At 33.7% G+C, this 18956-nt stretch overlaps 1 protein-coding gene across 1 annotated transcript; it reads right to left on the reverse strand.

Moving 5' to 3' along the window:
* Window positions 1-9737: 9737 nt before the first annotated feature.
* Window positions 9738-16173, reverse strand: LOC131164424 (putative disease resistance protein RGA3). Its single transcript, XM_058121600.1, has 2 exons — window positions 16138-16173; window positions 9738-12958 (listed from the first exon to the last, which is right to left on the reverse strand). The coding sequence occupies exon 2, from the start codon at window positions 12888-12890 to the stop codon at window positions 9801-9803; it is 3090 nt and encodes a 1029-aa protein (XP_057977583.1). The 5' UTR covers window positions 12891-12958; window positions 16138-16173; the 3' UTR covers window positions 9738-9800.
* Window positions 16174-18956: the final 2783 nt, after the last annotated feature.

Here is an 18956-nt window from a genome sequence, read left to right on the forward strand (position 1 = left end):
TTAAAAGAAAGTTTTAAAAGCCAATTTACCCCCCCTCTTGGGAAGCTATTCCTAATTTCACATACAAACAAAATGTTCAAATTTAACATTTCCTAAGCAACCACTAGAAGCTAAAGTCTGAACACGAAACAACGAGGCATGATTGAGACGAGAACGCCAAACACTGGAAGACACTGCAGCAGAAAGAGACAAAGCAGAACAAGAATGAGGCAAATGCAGAGATGTGAGCTCGAAAAGGCGATCAAATTTATGCCCGGTCCCAACAAGCTGGCTCGTCTTCGGATCCTGCACATCACAACCTTTATGAGAAAAAGGTTAAGATCAAACCACATTCAACAAATTAACCAATAGAAAGGAGATTGAGAGACAAGTTAGGCACAACATATGTATCAAGTACATAAAAAGTATGAGTAGAAAGATGACCAAGATGACTAACGGACATATGTGAACCATCAGCAGTACAAATTAAGCGAATAGAAGTTAAAGACTGCTTATGTGTCACTAAAGAGGAATCAGAGGTCATATGATTGCAACAGGTAGAATCAATAAACCAAGGTGTAGAGGTACCTATGGAGACTGATAGGGCAGTAGAAGTGCAGGATAGAACCTGGGTGATAATTGCCTCAAGGTCAGCTGCAGAAAGAGATGACAAAGGAGGTGCAGAAGATGAAGCAGAAATTGAGGATCTGGTGGAGACAGCAGCAACAGGCTTGGAAAAGTAAGAGGGCTTAGCCTTGAGAGCATCCTAAGCATCCTTGGCCTTCTTCTTAGGACAATTGGCAATACGGTGACCGTATTCCTTACAATAGTGGCACTGGCCATTGAAATGACGCGGTTTAGAAGATGCAACAGCTGCAGTAGGAGGAGCCGGAGAAGAGGAATGAGACGGAGCAGTAGCTAAAACCATATCGGTAGAATGAACCTGATGAGTTTGTTGGCATGTCTCCTCAGAAATGAGCTCCGCAAGAGCAACCTCAAGTGTAGGAAGAGGAGATCAATGTAACAAAGAAGCTCGAGTAGTCTCAAATTCATCCCAGATATGCATCATAAAGTATATAAACTGACGATGATCTCGATATGTAGCAAAAAGTTTAATCGATTGCTCATCAGAAAAAACAGGGTCAGCTTGAGAAAGCTGATCCCAAATGCCACTAACCTGAGCATGAAACTCGACAATAGATTGTCCAGGTTCCTGATGCAGCTGGGAAAGCCTAGTTTCCAATTGAAACTCGAGAGCAGCATCACTACCATAGTTGTATCGTTTGGCCAAAAAATCCCAAGCAAGTTTGGCATTACGAAATTTAGGAAGTAGACTCTGAATAGTAGGAACGAATGTATTAATAAACAAGGAAAGGATCTTACAGTGAGTACTTTCCCATTCATCAAGAGGCTTATCAAACTCTTCTGTTGATTGCGTGTCAGTTTTTGTGGGTTTTTGTTTTGTTCTAGTGACAAAACGCCATAATCTCCGACCAATAAAAAAAACTGACATTTGTTGGGCCCATGTATTGTAGTTGGAGCCATTCAGAACAATCTCTATAAGGCGAGCAATATCAGTTAAAGAGGCCATGTAGACAAAAAGGATGCAAGGACAATAGCAAAAATTGATGCACAGTAATAAAATTAATCAAATCTTAGCGTGATGCAAGGACAATAGCAAAAATGGAAGCACAGTAATAAAATTAAACAAGCCTTAGCGCCTCGGTTGTTGCCTCTATAGCCTGGCTTCAGGTAGCTCGTCAGTGCTTAGGGACGCGCAAGCTGGATAACCTTAGGCATGATGGTGACCCGCTTGGTGTGGAGTGCATAGCCTAGATAAAGCTTCAAATTCACGGACCTTGTTTAGCAATCCACATGGCTTCTAGTACAAGAAATCGTGCTAAAGCCGAAGCAGGGGAAGAAGGACGTGAATGGACCGTGAATAAATGAAAAGATTAAGGCGGATATTTTGAAAGGCAAGGTTGCCCTATTGACAGGAGGTGGCTTCGCGGCCCTACCCTTCTTCTGCTCTGGGCTTTGAACTCTCTCTTGCTCTCGCACAAGAGGAATATAATGGCTTCCTCTGCTCCATCAACCGAAGAGGCCTCCCTAGATGAGCTCGTGGTGGAGGCGACAAAATCTCAAATGCAGGTTATGGCTTTTGCGGCAGATGCGGTGTTGTTTACATAGGGAGAGAGGTCGTTCGATCGTTGCCTCTACAGAGGATCGTCCAGAGATTGACGGTGGCTGAGGAGCTCCAGACGATTAGCGATGACGGAGAGTCTAAAGCAGATCTCTAATGGCGATGGCGGACAGCGAGCAAGAAACCGGACGGGGACGACAACGAGCACTAAATGACGGGGACGACAGTGAGCAGGAACGTGGATGACACCAGATGGGGACGACAGCGAGTAGGAACAGGGACGACAGCGAGTAGGAACGGGGACGACAGCGAGCAGGAAACGACTCCGGACGGGGACTGTTGCGCTGAAGGCGACGACGACGTCGTCAGAAACGGCGGCCGAGCGAGGGAAGGAGGTTTTAAGAAAAAAAAAATAGGTTAACTTGACTCTGATACCATGTTAATATTAAAAAAACTTTATTAATCTTTTTGTACACGCTGTCTTTTTATAGGAGAAGGAGGCATATAAGGGTAAAGGATATTTTAAGGAGATATACTAACATAGGTACATGGATATTTTAGGGAGATATACTAACAATTTCCTTTCCCATGAAAAACTAGCCAAAAATCTTCAGACAAAGAATCACATAGTAGAATGAATACTCAGTAATTCCTTTCATAATTTCCTTCAAATCCTTATGAAAAATAATAACTATGAATTTCCTTCCATTACAAAACAATAATAAAATCAGAATAACTTATAAAATGTGGCTTATATGAGGTATGTTTAGCTGATTTCTTTTGAAAAAAAAAATATTCAAAATAATGGATAAAATGATTACTATTGAAAGTGAGTTTCAGAATCATCAGGAGAAATATTTACACAACTTGTTAACAAGATTATACCAATGTTGAATACTAGATTTTCATACTACCTTCTCACCAAATGAAAGTAAATTGAACCTTCAATTCATCATTTGTCAAAACAGTACATAACACATTAAATGAAAAGAAAAATTCAATTGAAACTAATGCAGTATGTCTACATATGTGTATGAATTTTCTAGATATACGAACTATGTTAATCATACACTAACAACTTTTCAGAAGGAAGGTTCCTGTAAGTGTTTTTTTTTTCCACTTTATTTTCTTTTCAGTTCCGATTGCATTCAACAAGTGCATGCGTGTGTATTATCAGATTGCACCACTCAGCAGAGTACAAATTTTTAAAATTTTGAAAACTTTTTGAACTCATTAATTTCATACTTTGAATGCATTATATTTTAACAGCTGATATCAGACACATAAATTTTTTTTTGAAGCATCATGTAAAGTAAATTCTTAGCATTCAATTTTATTGTACAAATTGCATGCGAGACAGAGGAAAAAGCCACTGCTAGTGTAATAGCAAAACCTACTTCTAAAAGAAGCATCATAAATTCATTTGATCTTGTCAATTCTAAAAATGTTAAGCAGTGGGAAGCAGTAATGACAAAGGGCGGGGAGAGGGGAAGAGAGGAAAATTATATTAAACTTTAGAAATCTTATATCATTTATACTCAATGAGAAATTGATGCTGCAATTGATAAAAAATTTAAATATAATTATAATGACATTGTGGCAGCTATTCACAATATAGAGCATAACGAAAAATATGCACCAAAAAACTAATACTGAGATGCTACTATTAAACTTTTTTCCAGAAGTAATCATGCTTATTTTCATAAGAACTAATTCAAAAGAACAATATGCAATGACAGAAACCTAAAGATGCAAAAGACTTGATGTTGCTTGCAATTCATTTAGAGCTTGTAGCAATACAACACTGGTATTTAGTTTTTCTCCTAATATTACAAAAGCAAAAAATTTTGAAATCCACTAGTAGATACAAATTGTTGTGTTTCTGCAATTTAAATCGCAATGTTATATTTGATCTGTGCTGCTTTTAATTGTCTAGATTAAAAAAAAAGGAGCCAAATAAAAAGTAAATCTCTAGATAGGGGAAGCTTGCACAAAAAAAAAATAAAAAAATAATGACTACGGAATAAAACTTAAGAGCAGGAGATATTAAGCAGATAACAAAGTTTACTTATAAAGAAGAAAGAGAGTAGAATTATTATTACTGTTATTTTTAAAATTCAATTGATGGGCATATTGTATTTATTTTTTAAGAAGATATTTTGTTTAAATAAGCCTGCAAAGAAGAAAAACATAGAATTTTATGAACTCTATGCTCCCAAATGCAAAGTTATTTAAACTGGAGGAAACATTTGTTTGAAACTTATAGCAAACAATATGCCAGAACAGAGACATACAAGACAGCCAAGGGAATAAATTTAAGAGTTGACATATATGCTGCCATTTGAGTTATACATTATTCATTGTGAAGACAAGAGATGGGAGACAAGGTACATTATGGAGAAAGGAGCATTCAACTCCTTCCCAACCTTAAATAGGTAAGAATGAAAGTGGCATACAATTTGGTACAAAGGAATTTGTCTCACTCTATTTGTTGTTCCTTGTAAGCTGCTAAAACATTAGCTGCAGAATGCAGAATAACAAAAAGTTGAGATACGCATAGATCAAACCTCCTTCCAAAAATCCAAATTCCTCAATGGCATGGCATGTTGCCCCCAGCGCCACATCAACAATGTTGTGCACAAACAAAATCTTCTAAAAAACCACCATCCATATACTAATACAACCCAGGTTGAAGAAACGAACACCATCTTCCATAACTAGTCATGTCACTAGCCTTTGTGGCATCCTGCATATGACACCTCAGCCCTTAAACAAAGAATCCTCAACAACAATCAAAGCAAAATAATTGATAGAAAATAATGACAATTGAAATGTAAGCTTCAATGACATTTTAAAAATTGCTTACACAATTAGTAAACAAGATCACAATAAACCACTGTATAACACTAGTTTTCATGTCTGCTCCTAGTGCAAGTAAACTGACCCTCCAATTCATAATTTTTTTTTTTTTGGGAAGGAGTGGGGGGGGGGGGGGGGATGGAGTATTTACATATCGAAAGAAAAAAACAACAACAAAAGAGAGTCAATTCTATTAGCACAAGTATAACCACATAAAAATTGGAATTTGTTTAGATGCATGAACTATGTTAAGCATTACATTCATGTAACCATTTTTTTTTTTTTTTCATTTTATTTTGTTCTTTTCTAATGGTATTCAAAAGCCTAATGTGTTTCAGAAGTACACAGATATACATATAGATTACGTCAAATGTGGTTCTAATGGTATCATTGTCCTAATGATACATGGCACAAGAATTTGGAAACATCACTGTTGTTGATTTCAAAATTTGCCCTTCCAACCATAGCAGGCATGTCATCATAGTTCGCTATAAGCAAAAAGTGAGACTGAAGATTATCAATCCAAGGATTCCACACAAGCATACTGAAAACCAAACATATACACTTTCTAAAATTAAATTTTATGGTATTCTGAACTCATGCCCTGACTATAGAGTGATAGAGGCAATGATTATGAACACAGAATCCAGTTTACTCAACTCAAATTTAAACTTACATTTGAAACATAATTATGAACTGTTGTGAACCATAAGGAATGATTTCCTTTCCCGAGAAAAATACTAGCCTAAAATCATCATATAGAGAATCACACAACATAAACAAAGAACTAATTATGAACTTCCTTCAATTACAGAATAATATTAAAACTAAACAAAGAATCCACAAGAAGGATAAAAGTAGAATAACAGATAGAATGACTTGTATTGAAACTGAGCTTCAAAATCATTTGTAAAAATGTTTACACAACTCATTAACAAGATTATACTCACTACACCAATGTCAAATAATAGATTTTCAAGTCTCCTCCTCGTCTGATGCCTAACGAAAGTAAATTGAACCTCCAAATCATCATCTGTGAAACAATACATAACACATTGAATGAAAAAGGAAAAGGAAATGGTGTTCCTGGCCTAATATATGTAAGTCTGTTTGAGAGGGTGGTTTGGGTATTAGAGATTTTGAGGAAGTAAAAAAATCATTGCATATGAAGTTTGTGTGGAGATTGTTAACTATGGATAATTTGTGGACAAAATTCTTTAAAGCCAAGTATTTGAATAATAGACAACACTTGAGAGAAATGAAAGCAGATAAAGGAACCAGATTTTGGAGATCGATTGCACATGTGTTACCCGAAGTATTAGAGCATGTTCATGTTCAAATTAAAGAAGGGCGGCCTCTTTTTGGTTTGATCAATGGTTACCCTTCGGCCCCCTTTGTGCTAAGGTTCAAGAAATCAGAAATCATAAGCTACGAACACGAGATTATTGGGATAAAAATGGGTGGAATGTTAATTTATTAGTGGATCTATTGGGTGAAGAACAGGCTGAGGAAGTAATGAACTCTGCTATTTCTTGCAAGGATGGTCTAGATACAGTAATTTGAGAGCTTTCAACAGATGGAAAATTTACCACGACAAGTGCTTGGAAAATTATAAGGGAGCGTAAAGAGGAATTCTTAGTTTCAAAATGGATATGGCATCCTATGTTGCCAAAACGAGTGTCAATTTGTATGTGGAAGTCTTGGTTCGCTTGTCATCCAGTTTTTATTCATAATCAAGAAGTAGGTATTCAGATGGCCTCTCGGTGTGATTGTTGTTCAAATGCCAAGATTAAATCTCTAGACCATGTGTTTTGTATGAGATCTTTTGCTCAGGATGAACAAGCAGCAGTGGCGTTGGGTGTTAGTTGTATGGCAACGAATACATGAAAATCCTAAGCTAATTTCTGGTTTAGTTGTGCAAGATGGACCTCATAGTTAGGCATTTCGGTAGGTCTCATACCTAGTCTCATCATTTGGAGACTCTGGACTCGTCGATGTAAAGTTAGGATGGAATCAATTCATGATTCGGTGAGAACTGTGTGGCTTGATATTAAATATTGGATGAGATCCATTTCAGACAAGTTAACTAAATGTGCACCTACTTCTTGCACGGATATTGCAGTTCTTCATGCTTTGGATATTCAAGTAAAAAATGTGAAGGTTCGTCTTCCTCGTGTAGTTAGATGGTGTAAACTTGGGATAGGTTGGATTAAATTGAATGTGGATGGAAGCTGTAGAGGTAACCCAGGTAATTGTGGTGGTGGAGGCGTGATAAGAGATGAAAGAGGATTATTTAAAGTAATTTTTTCCTCATTACTGGGTTATGGAACCAATAATATGGCTGAATTGAAAACAATTATTATAAGGATTAATCTGTGCAAAGATCTCGGATTTGATCAAGTGAAGATTACTTGTGACTTTGATTTGTTGGTTCAGTGGATTAATTCTAGAAAGTGTTCAACTTGGAACTTATGGGAATTGTGGGAATAGCTTGTATTAGCATTGAGAGGCATACATTACAAAGTGGAACATGTTTACAGAGAGGCGAATGAAAGGGCGGATTTATTTACCAAGCAGGGCGAATCTGGTATATCTCGATCATATAGTTGTTAGAATGATCTTCCACAGCAAGTTAGGGGAATGATTCGATTGGATTTGTTGGGATTTTCTTCCTTGCGCTTGTGATGCTTTGTGCTGGTAGTTGTGAAGGTTGCAGTGGATGGTTTATTTCTCGAGATCTTTTGGAGTTTTGTTTGTTTTCCACTTATAGTTGTATAGTTCTTATTTATTTGTATGGTTGTTGGTCATTAGTTTATTAGTTTTGAATAAGTTGGTTAAGTCAGTTTTAGATTCTTGGGATTTGATTTTGTAATCCCAAGTCTCAAGGTTGTAACTACGGTATTTTTCCGCCATATGTGAGGGTTTTTTTAATAAACTTGGGACGGAGCCACTATGTGTGGGGCTACCGACTATTAAAAAAAAACACATTGAATGAAAAAAAAAAAAAAAAAAATCCAATTCTACTAACACAATATGTGAACTATGCTAAGCATACACAAAAACCTTTCAGAAGCGAGGTTCCTGTAAGTGTTTTTTTTTTTTTTCCCCTTTCACTTTCTTTTCTTGGTTTTGTTGGTATTCAAAAGCTAAGCGTATTCTATAAGTGTGTGCATGAGCATGTGCATTATCACATTGCCTACTTTGAATTCATTAAATTTTAACAGCTGATATCAGGGACTTAAAATTTTCATTTAATCATCATGTACACTATACTCTTAGCATTCAATTCTATTGTACAAATTGCATGTAAGATACGGGAAAAAGCCACTACCAGCGGACAGTAATACCGACCGCTAAAAAAGCATTGTAAATTCATTTGATCAAATGTTAAGTAGTGGGTTGTGGCTCTGCCAAAAGTGCGGGGGAGGGGGGAAGAGAGGAAATTGTAGTAAATTTTATAATCCTAAGATCATTTATGCTCAATGAGAAATTGATCCTGCAAGTCATAAACAATTCAAGTCCAAATTATATAAAATTATGGCAACTATTCACAATATAGAACGTAATGGAAGGAGATGCACCAAAAGTTTAATATTGAGATGCAACCATTAAACTTATTGTCTTGAAGCAAACATGCTTATTTTTAGAAGAATTTGTTCAAAAGAACAATATGCAATTTCAGAAACCTAAAAAGAGGCAAAAAATTTGATGTTGCTTGCAATTGATTTACATCTTGGAGCAGTGTGATATTTGTTTCTTCTCCTAATATTGCAAAAGCCAAAGGTTTTGAAATTCACTAGTAGACACAAATTATTGTGATTCTTTAATTAAAAGAATGTTTCTATTCGTAATTTAGAAAGGGTGGACACATAGAAAGTAAGTAGATTTTTATTTATGTTATAAATGAATAGGAACAAAATTATACACGTAAAACAAAAATTCCTAAACTATGGACTTAACATATTTATTTCCTAAATTTTCCATGTGCAAATAATGATTGAATATAGACATAAGCAAAAATCTATAAAAACTTACCTATCCTATAACTACTTGTAACAAACTACTTCATAACAAACTCACAACTACCTATATGCCTTTACTTTTTAACATAGGACAATATCTTATATAAATTAATAAATTTCAATATGATAAATTATTAGCTAGCTATTATTTAACCATACTTGTTTAACATGTCACACCATAGTTCATAATGTGATACATAATAAAGACAGAAAAAAGAATTTAATTCAATTATGCAACATAAAAGGAAAAATGTAAAATAAATAAATAATTAATTATATAAAAGAATACATGAGAATATAAACAGTCCAATATCTCTAATATACGGTACCATATTGGGACAGCATGAGGATAATAATAATAATAAAGCAATTAAATTATTACCTCTGGTTTTTCCTATTTCCGTTTCCCCCTCCAGCTCCGAGGTAACATGCTCATCAAATTTGAATAAGCCAAATAGCCCAAACTCCCTTTTTTTTTTTTCTTTTTCTTATACCAGATAAATGGAGAAACAATGATGGATAAGAGGGAAGTTCATTCAATAATCAATGAAGTAACTGCAAAGGAAAAGATAAATCTAAATTAGCGGAATAAAAGCTGAGAATTTCCAGAGGAAGGAAAAGGCGAAGGGTATTTGATGGAGTTCCATGTTTTTTTTTATAGGTAACTGAGGAGTAGGAAGAAAAATATGATAGCAATTTAATTAAAAAAAAGAAGAAAAGGAACGCATATATACAAACCTATTGGCTAATTTGGCTTGGCAGTTAGGAAACAATCCAAATTTGGAAGAGGGTGCACATCACCATGTACGTATTGAGGGGATGTGAGCGATCTTGCGCCAATCCTCCCCTGTTTCTTTTTCGCATCTTTTCTCTAAAAGTGGGCATTGATAAATACGCAACTGTTGAAGAGAGGTGAGGCAACGCATCCCATCCGGCAGTGATTCTAGTTGGGGGCATCCCCATAGACGAAGCTCTTGAAGCGAAGTGAGGTTGCCCATCCACTCTGGTAAATTCCCCAAACCCCTGCATTCTTTAATCCGTAAAGCCTGCAGAGATGTGCAATGCTGAAGCCACCTAGGCAGACGCACCATCTTTGGAATTCCTTTAATTCTCACTTCCCGGAGACTTTTGTTGAGGTTCTCCCATTGCTTGCCATCATCATAATCATCATCATCATCATCATCATCATCTAACAATTCCATCTCTATGCAAGTTGAAATATGAAGCTCCTTCAGGGAAATTAGATGTTGAATACCTCGAACAGGCAAAGCCTTGAGACCATCACATCCCTTAATAGAGAGCGTCTTGAGAGACGCTAAGCCTCTGAACCTTTCCTCGTCTCCCAAGCTCAATAGCCTAGGGCACAGGACAATCCACAACTCTTGAAGAGAGGTGAGGCAACGCATCCCATCCGGCAGTGATTCTAGTTGGGGGCATTCCTGTAGATGAAGCTCTCGAAGTGAGGTGAGGCAACGCATCCCATCCGGCAGTGATTCTAGTTGGGGGCATCCCCATAGATGAAGCTCTTCAAGCTTAGTGAAAGATTGCATGTTAATCATCCAACTTGGCCACCTTCTTCCACCGTACCCTCTTATCACCAATTCTCTCAGCTTTGGGGGCGACTGAAGGCCTTCCAACACTGATTCATAATCATCCTCCTCCCCATCCTCATTGCTTTCTTGCCTCCACTCCAATTCCAGGTCTCGAAGGTGTTGCTTCTCCTTCAAATTCGCTTCCGATGCTTCTGCACTTTTTATCCTTCTCCTGATTACAATCTTCAACTTCCCTTCCAGATTATTTAACCCTTTCAACTCGCTGAGTCCACCGCTTGTGGTTGCATTCTTGCCCACCACAAACCGACTCAATGTTCGAAGGTAAGACAGCTGCCCCACTCCGCGCGGCATACGTCTCAAACTTACACACCGATCCAAATCAAGATGCACCAAGTTGACTAAATTCTCAATATCCCTAGGCAATTCTTCGAGTTCCTCACACCCAGAGAGCTTCAGCGTCTGTAAATTCACCAGGCAGGTAATAGATTCAGGGAGTCGTTTCATACTGCTGTTCGAAGAAAGGTCAAGATACCTTAGTTGCTTCAACTTCCCAATTGAACCTGGTAACATTTCGATCCCCCGCATATGCAAATCCAACACGCGTAGGCACCTGAATCTCGAAATAATCTTTCGGAGACATGTTTCGTTTACTTTTATGGAGGATGGCAAAAGTAACGTTCGGAGACATGTACCTGCATTGAACAATGTAGATGGAATTTCCGTCAAATAACCTTTCGACTCATAAGGGAATGACAGGTGACGTGTCTTTTCTGTAATATTTGCTGCTTCTGAGCTCCCACGACAAATTCCTTCTCCAGCAACCAATTCTGCAACGCCGTGCATCAGATCATGCATTTTATAACTCTCTATATCATCATCCCGTTTATTTCTTTGTACATCTTGAAAAAAGGACCTCCTTAATAGCTCCGTAAAATACTGATCCCCAATTTCTTCTGCACATTGTTTTCCATCCTGTGAATGAAGGAAACCGTTTGCCATCCAAAGTTGGATCAAGGTTCGCTTCTTAATTTCAGAATCTTTGGGATATACTGAGCAGTAGGCGAAGCAGTGCTTTAAATATGATGGGAGGTCATCATAACTCAACCTCAAGACGGGTATGATATCATTTTCTTCTTGATCCATATTTGAAAATTCTTTATTTTTAATGGATAACCAGTACTTGGTATCTTGGGAGCACAACAGGCTTCCCAAAGTCTGTATGGCAAGAGGAACGCCTGAACACTTTCTTACAATCTCCTTCCCAATTTCCACTTGGTTTTGTGGCTCCTCTCCTGGTTTAAATGCCATTTTCTTAAACAAATCCCAGGACCTCTGCTCATCAAGACCTTTCAAAACATATGGTTCAACGGGGCTTGTGATTTCTGCAACCCTATGGCTCCGAGTTGTTACTATAATCTTACTTCCACTTGCACATACATTTAACAAATCTTTTAGTTTGTCCCACAATGTATGATCCTCACTCCAAACATCGTCTAAAACAAGCAAGTATTTCTTACCACCAATTTCTTTCCGAAGGCGATCTTGCAGTATATCTATCTTAAGGCCCCCCTCAATTTTCTTCTTAGTTGCAGATTCTAAAATATTTTCAACTATTCTCTTCATATTAAAATCATTTGACACACAAACCCACATTTTTAGCTTAAAATGTTTTCCAATTTTCTCATCATTGTACACATATTGAGCAAGAGTAGTTTTTCCTAGGCCCCCAATTCCAACAATTGGAATGACTAAAAAGTTATCCCCAACAGCAACAGGATTGCTATCCAGTAAACGATCCACTATTTTATTTTTGTCATCTTCCCTCCCAATAACTTTTTCTTGAGGAAAAAAGGAATGAGTTTGCTCCTTCTCCCTATATTTAAGTAGTCTAGACTCCGTGGGTTGATCAGTTAAGTTGAAATCGTTCTTAAGCTTTGCATGTTCATCCAATCTCTCCCTAATAGCCTTAATCCTATGACCCATCTTCAGACCAAACACAATCGGATTGTAGCTCGAAAAGAAAAGGCGCACCTTTCTCGCGAGTTTCTTTTGGGTTATTACCTTTTGTTGCAAAGCTGTGGTAGAGACATCGTCGAGCAAATCTTCTGCATCATAAATGACATCTTGAAGCTCTTGAAGCCAAGTTGTGATCTTGCAGTTATGGCTACTTTGCTCCTCTGCATCCAAAAGCACGTTCTTGAGTATGGAAATGATGTGATTAAGTTTTTGAACTTCGTCTTTGACAGCCCATGCCAATCCAATCTCTTGAAATGCCCGAGAGCCCAACTTTTCAAGGAGGGTCTCAGCCAAACCGAACAAAATTGCTTCGGCCATTGGTGATGATTGTGTGAAGATTACTTTGAGATGAAGCAGCAGTCCAAGTGATAAAAGTGATATCCAAGCTGAGAGGAGAAGACCAATAAATTAATAAATTTCGAATTGAAAAAGATTGTGACCATTATCATCTCTACTATCTTATGCAAATTAACATCAAGTTGTGTCATTGGGCTTCATCTACAAAACACGTAAAACTAAAAAGACCCCAATAATTCAGTGTTTATGAAAGCAAAGAGGCTTAAGTGACTTTGAAATGATCAAAACACTTAATCTATGGTGTTATAAAAAAAAAAAATCACAATTTTGTCAAAAAAAATGACAAATAATATCTAAATTATAATTTTCTTTATTAGTGTTGTAACTCAATTTTTGTTAAATATAAAAGTATATATTTATATTATAGTTTTCAATTTGGAGAATCAAAAATCCACAAGAATAGTGGATGAAGATGTCACCATGGGTTATTAATAATTTTATCTATAATTTTATGTCAGTATTAAAATTCGATATTTCTTATAATTTTAATTAAAATATTTCATATGTTATTGTTTAAAACACTTTTTATGCCTTCATGTTTACCTATGTCATAATAATATTCATGTTGAAGTTTTTATTTTGTAATTTTAATCAAAGTAACAATATAAATAACTTTAAATTTTCTTATTTTAATATTTATAAACTAAATTAGGGCAATATATTATCAATTTATTTTTTAAATTTATGTAAAATTTATTAAAAATTATAAAAATAATTTTGAAAAAATTATTCACAGATAGTCATGCGCAACACATGTGACATATTATATATATATATGAAAAAAAGTTCACTTGGTTAAAGAATGAAGTAAAATGGGTTATAAATATATATCATATAAAAAATACAAGTAGCGTGAATTATTTCATAAACAAAAATATTATTATTTTTTAATAATAAGATAAAGAATTCTAAAACATATTTCATTTCAATAAAAATTGATAATTTACAGTTAAAATTTATTTAAAATATGTTAAGAGTTGAATATAAAAATAACATAATAAACATAATGGTTTTATAAATGATATATAATTAAATTATGCATCTTAAATTAAAATAGATAATTCTTCTAATTATTCTAAAATTATTATAAAGTGTCTATTATCACTTGGATAAACTATTGTATATCTTATTAATTTATTTGAATTTTAGAAATCCATTAATTATCATTAAGTAAACAAAAATTGTTAATTATAAATATTTTAAGTAGAAAATGACAATTCAGAATAACAACAAAATTTTTAATATTTTTATTTAAAGAAGTCATATTTAGTTATTACGCAAAATGAAAAATAAAAAATAAAAATGTATTTATTAAAATTATTATTTATATTTTTATGTAAATATTAAAATGATATATTTTACATAATTTTAATTGATCATTTATGTCTATGTTTATGTATTTTATAGTTGTAAAAAAATTTAATTTTTATAAATAACTTTTAAGTATTCATACTTTAATTTTGCAAACTAAATTATAACAATATATCATTACATATATGTATGTATAATTATCAAGAATTATTAAAATATTAACACTATGTTATTTCCTAGCAATCATGTGCTATGCATTCGCACGAGCTATATAACCTTTGCGTGTGTGAGTATATATAATCACATGCATATTACTTTGAGATCAAATCAAATTTATGTGGCAAGTGAGGAGGGGACCAGTCACAAGACATAAAATTGAAACTATGATATGCTTAGATTTTAGCACCAAATATATATAATAGATAGAGAAATGCTCTGTTCTTTTGGAGGCAAGACACCAAACTAAGACTACGATATGCTCAGATTTGAGCACCAAATATGTGTAATAGATAAAGAAATGCCCTATTCATATAAATTTTATCATCATTAAAATTAAGTTCAATTAAAAAAGATTAATTAGATTGGGTAGACATGGAAAGTGGCAACCGGGCTCAAATTGCATTCATGGTAATTTCTTTATTTAGTTTCTTGATAGATAATTTATTTATTATTATTTATTTTTTTAGGTGAAAATTTTATTTATTTAGTTCTTTTTTCCTTAATCATTTCTTTATAGGTGCATCACAAATATTTGTTTCACAACCCAAATCATAATTACAAATTATATAGCAAGGAACAAGTTTCTTCAATATTAATTTGATTTATAATATAATTGGAATTGGGTTCACGAAATTGTTGTGACAGCAGCTACACATGATTCACAAATTCTATTTTGAAAACTTTTAAAACAATTAGATGACGCATCAAACATAGTAGTTTTAGATTTGAATTTATATAGATTTATTTATACAAAATGTGATATAAAAGACTGTTAAATTTTATTAAATTCTATACAAATCTAAATTTGAGGTTTGAACTTTATGCTCCCAAATGCACGGTTATAGCATCTTTTTTTAAAAAAAAAACATTTGTTTGAAGATGTTATAAAAAAATATGCCTAAACAGAGACTTACCGAAATGTTAAAACACATTTAAGAGCTGAAAATGCTGATATATATTTGAGTCATATATAGTGTGGAGAAGCTAGTACTTGGGTAATGTATAAGAATAAAATGAGCATTGATTGGATGGTAATTGAAAAAATTGATAAGACACTGGTCCTACATTTATTGATATCAAACATATTAAGAAATAGACACATATATACTGTATATTGCCTAAACACCTATGTACCTTTCTTGTTATTTTGTTAATTTTGGTCCTACATTCATTAAATCAAACATACAAGGACGGAGAGTTTCAATTTAAGAAATAGACAGATGAAAAGACAGGTCTCCTATATAATTTTTCTGCATAAACACCTCTTCACCTTTCTTGAAATTTAAAATTATTAATTTTAAATTTTTATTTATTAAGAAAGTAAAAAGTAAATAAATGAAAGGGGTATAATGTAATGCAGAGAGCAAAAATCATCAAAATTAAAATAATATAGAATCGAATTTTGGGAGCTCCACTCTCTTTCTCTGATTTGAAAAGAAAGAAATTTGTAACAGATAATTTTCCAAAACTCCGTTACTTTTACTACACAAGGATAAATAATTCGGGGGAGAAAGAGCAAAAAATGTGCACTTAATCCAAATCTAGGCGCAAAAAATGAAAGAACAAGAACACAAATAGACAAAATCCATGAGACAAAAAACACCGACAACTTGGATGCAATCAGAATTTTTATAAATATATTTGGATGGATGCAGAGTTGGGTATTAGACTGACTGACCTGGTAATTGTAATTCCTTTGCTTTGATACACTTCTTTGTGCAACTAATTGCTAGATAAATGGAGCAGATTTATAAGGAAATAGAGAGCAGCAGGAATAGGATCGCCCAACTAAGGCTTGCATCCTCCTTTCAAATGTCATTCAAAGATAAAGGTGAGGTGGGGGAAGAATAAATTCAAATTTTGTTTTGAAAAATAAAGAATAAAGATGAGTTATCTCTTTTCTTTTGTACCATCCAAATAAAGAATAAAGATGAGTTATCTCTTTTCTTTTGTACAATCCAAATTCCATTATAGACAATCAATTGAAAAAAATAAATTTTATGTGAGCTTATTTTAGTGAACAATATTGAATCGACATTTTATTCAAATTTTAAATCATTATTATTTTACATCATTACACTTATAATTTCCCGATGTCATTATTATTATTATTATTATTATTATTTTTATACATTTATTTAACCCTCAAACTTCCATAATAAACAATTCCAATAGTAATCAAAGTAGAGATTAAAGTGCTTCATTTGCAATTCTTTTAATGTAGTTTAAATTCGTAAACTATAATAATAGCATTACAAGTTATTCAAAAACACTAATTCATACATTTGTTATGGAAAAGACAAAGAGAGATTGATATTATTTATCAACACTTGTCATCTACTATCATATTCTAGAGAGAGAGGAGAATTTTTTTTTTTTTTTTGTGTCATAGAATTACAATAACTTTAAAGAAAAAAGATTGAAACTTTGATTTTGGAGATTTGATATTCAAATTATTATGAGATGAATGATTGGAAAGAGTATGGCAAGAAGTTTAGTGTAAGGTTGCAGTTATCCATATTAAAATATTTATTTTTCTAGGCTCAATAGTTAAAGTTTAAGAATCTTGATTTAAATCCTGAAAAGAAAAGTGAAAAGAAATATATGATAGGAGATATTGCTTTTAAAAATATCAAATAAGCGTATTTAATTTGTCATTAGAGTACCATTTTATGTAAATGTTAAACTAATTTCTTAACATTTTTTGTATGAAAAAATAACAAGATAAACATTTTAGAAATTTTTTTCTACAAAAAAAAGTTTATTAATTTTTATTATTTTATTATAAATACTATATATGCCACTTACATTTCACGTGACTGGATGTAAAATACTAGTATTATTTTTGGCATTTGTATTGATTTGAATAAAATATAACACAAAATTGTCTTGAGTTTCTTTTAAATCCAAAAAATAAAAATTCAAGCTTTGAAATCTATGCCTCCAAACAATGCCTTATTAAAATTATGTAAAATATTACAACATTATCGATAAGGATTCAATAAATACATTTATTTTTTATTTTTTTATTATAAAAAAAATCTCAATTTATGACTTCTTTCAATTAAAATGTTAATAAACTTATCAATACAATTTGAAAATTGTGATTTATTACATGAAGTCTTTACATACACTACAAAAAAAAAAAAAAGGTTATTAGTGACGGTTTTAAACCGTCACTAATAATCAAAAAATTGTCACTAATAGTATTAGTCATGGTTTTGTCGGTATTAGTGATAGTTCCAGTTTTGTCACCATACCTACGAATACTAATACTTATTAGTGACGAAATATTTAAACTGTCACTAATAGTGAAGTATTAGTGAAGGAAAAAAAACTGTCACTATTAGACTACGACCGTCACTATAAATCATACATATTGTCAGATCAAATTCGTCACTAAAGGGCAAGTACTAATGATAGATTTAATAACTGTCACTAATATAACACTATTAGTGAAGGTCAATAATGTAATGCCCCGAAGCCAAAACTAGGGTCTGGAGTGTTATTTGGAATATAACTCTAATACCACCCTGTGATGCCCCAAACCCGTCAAGTGGGGTCTGTGTGCCACGTGTTTCATTCACCTGTATTTGATTATATATCATCAATTACGCAGCAGAAATAATAACAATTTCTCAATAATTTACTAGAGTTTCTACATGTCTATAATCTCAAAAGGTATACCTCAACATCCAGTATTCACAAACACATATATACATCTCAGAAAACTTAAAGAAACCCAACAATATACATCAAAAGTCTATACCCTCTCTCTCTCTCAAAAATGCTACACCAACCTCGAGCTCACTGGGCTTGATCACGCGGAGGCTCTGAAAAAGATAGAATTCATATTGAGTGAGACACATCTTAGTAAGTCAGAATATATTATCACCAGTGTGTGGCTATCATGAGGTTTGTGTGCAAATATATAATCATTATTTACAAATTTTTTCATAATTATGAAATCATTCTCTGTCCCTACTCACACACAAGAAAAATATTTTACTAACGAGAGTTCCCAAAGATTGTGGTGATTACCTGCCCATACAAGTAGCATCCCTCTGCTCAGATACCTTATGCAATCAATGGCTACAACTGAAGCATATCAGGGCACTTACCTTACTCGGTAAGCCCTTAGGTTGGTTGTTTATCTCGTACTCACACAAATTCACACAAATGTTTACAGGCAGAAGTTCCTGTGAATCGGAAAGATTACTCGCTCATACAAGTAGCTTCCCTCTACCCTAATACATTAAGCAGTCCGATATGGCTACATCTGATATTAATCAGGGCACTCGCCTTTATCAACAAACCCTCGGGCGGAGAGTAGACTTCACCCCAAATAAATATAATACTACAATATATAATACATATTTACTTTAATCTGTATCTGTCATCTCTATATTGCTTATCTTTTCATGTTATCGGTATTTCACATCATATAATTCACTTTCACATTTCATATCATGTGAATTCCACTTCCACATTTCATAT

This window comes from Malania oleifera, chromosome 9 (assembly GCF_029873635.1).
Source record: "Malania oleifera isolate guangnan ecotype guangnan chromosome 9, ASM2987363v1, whole genome shotgun sequence".
Lineage (NCBI taxonomy): Eukaryota > Viridiplantae > Streptophyta > Magnoliopsida > Santalales > Ximeniaceae > Malania > Malania oleifera.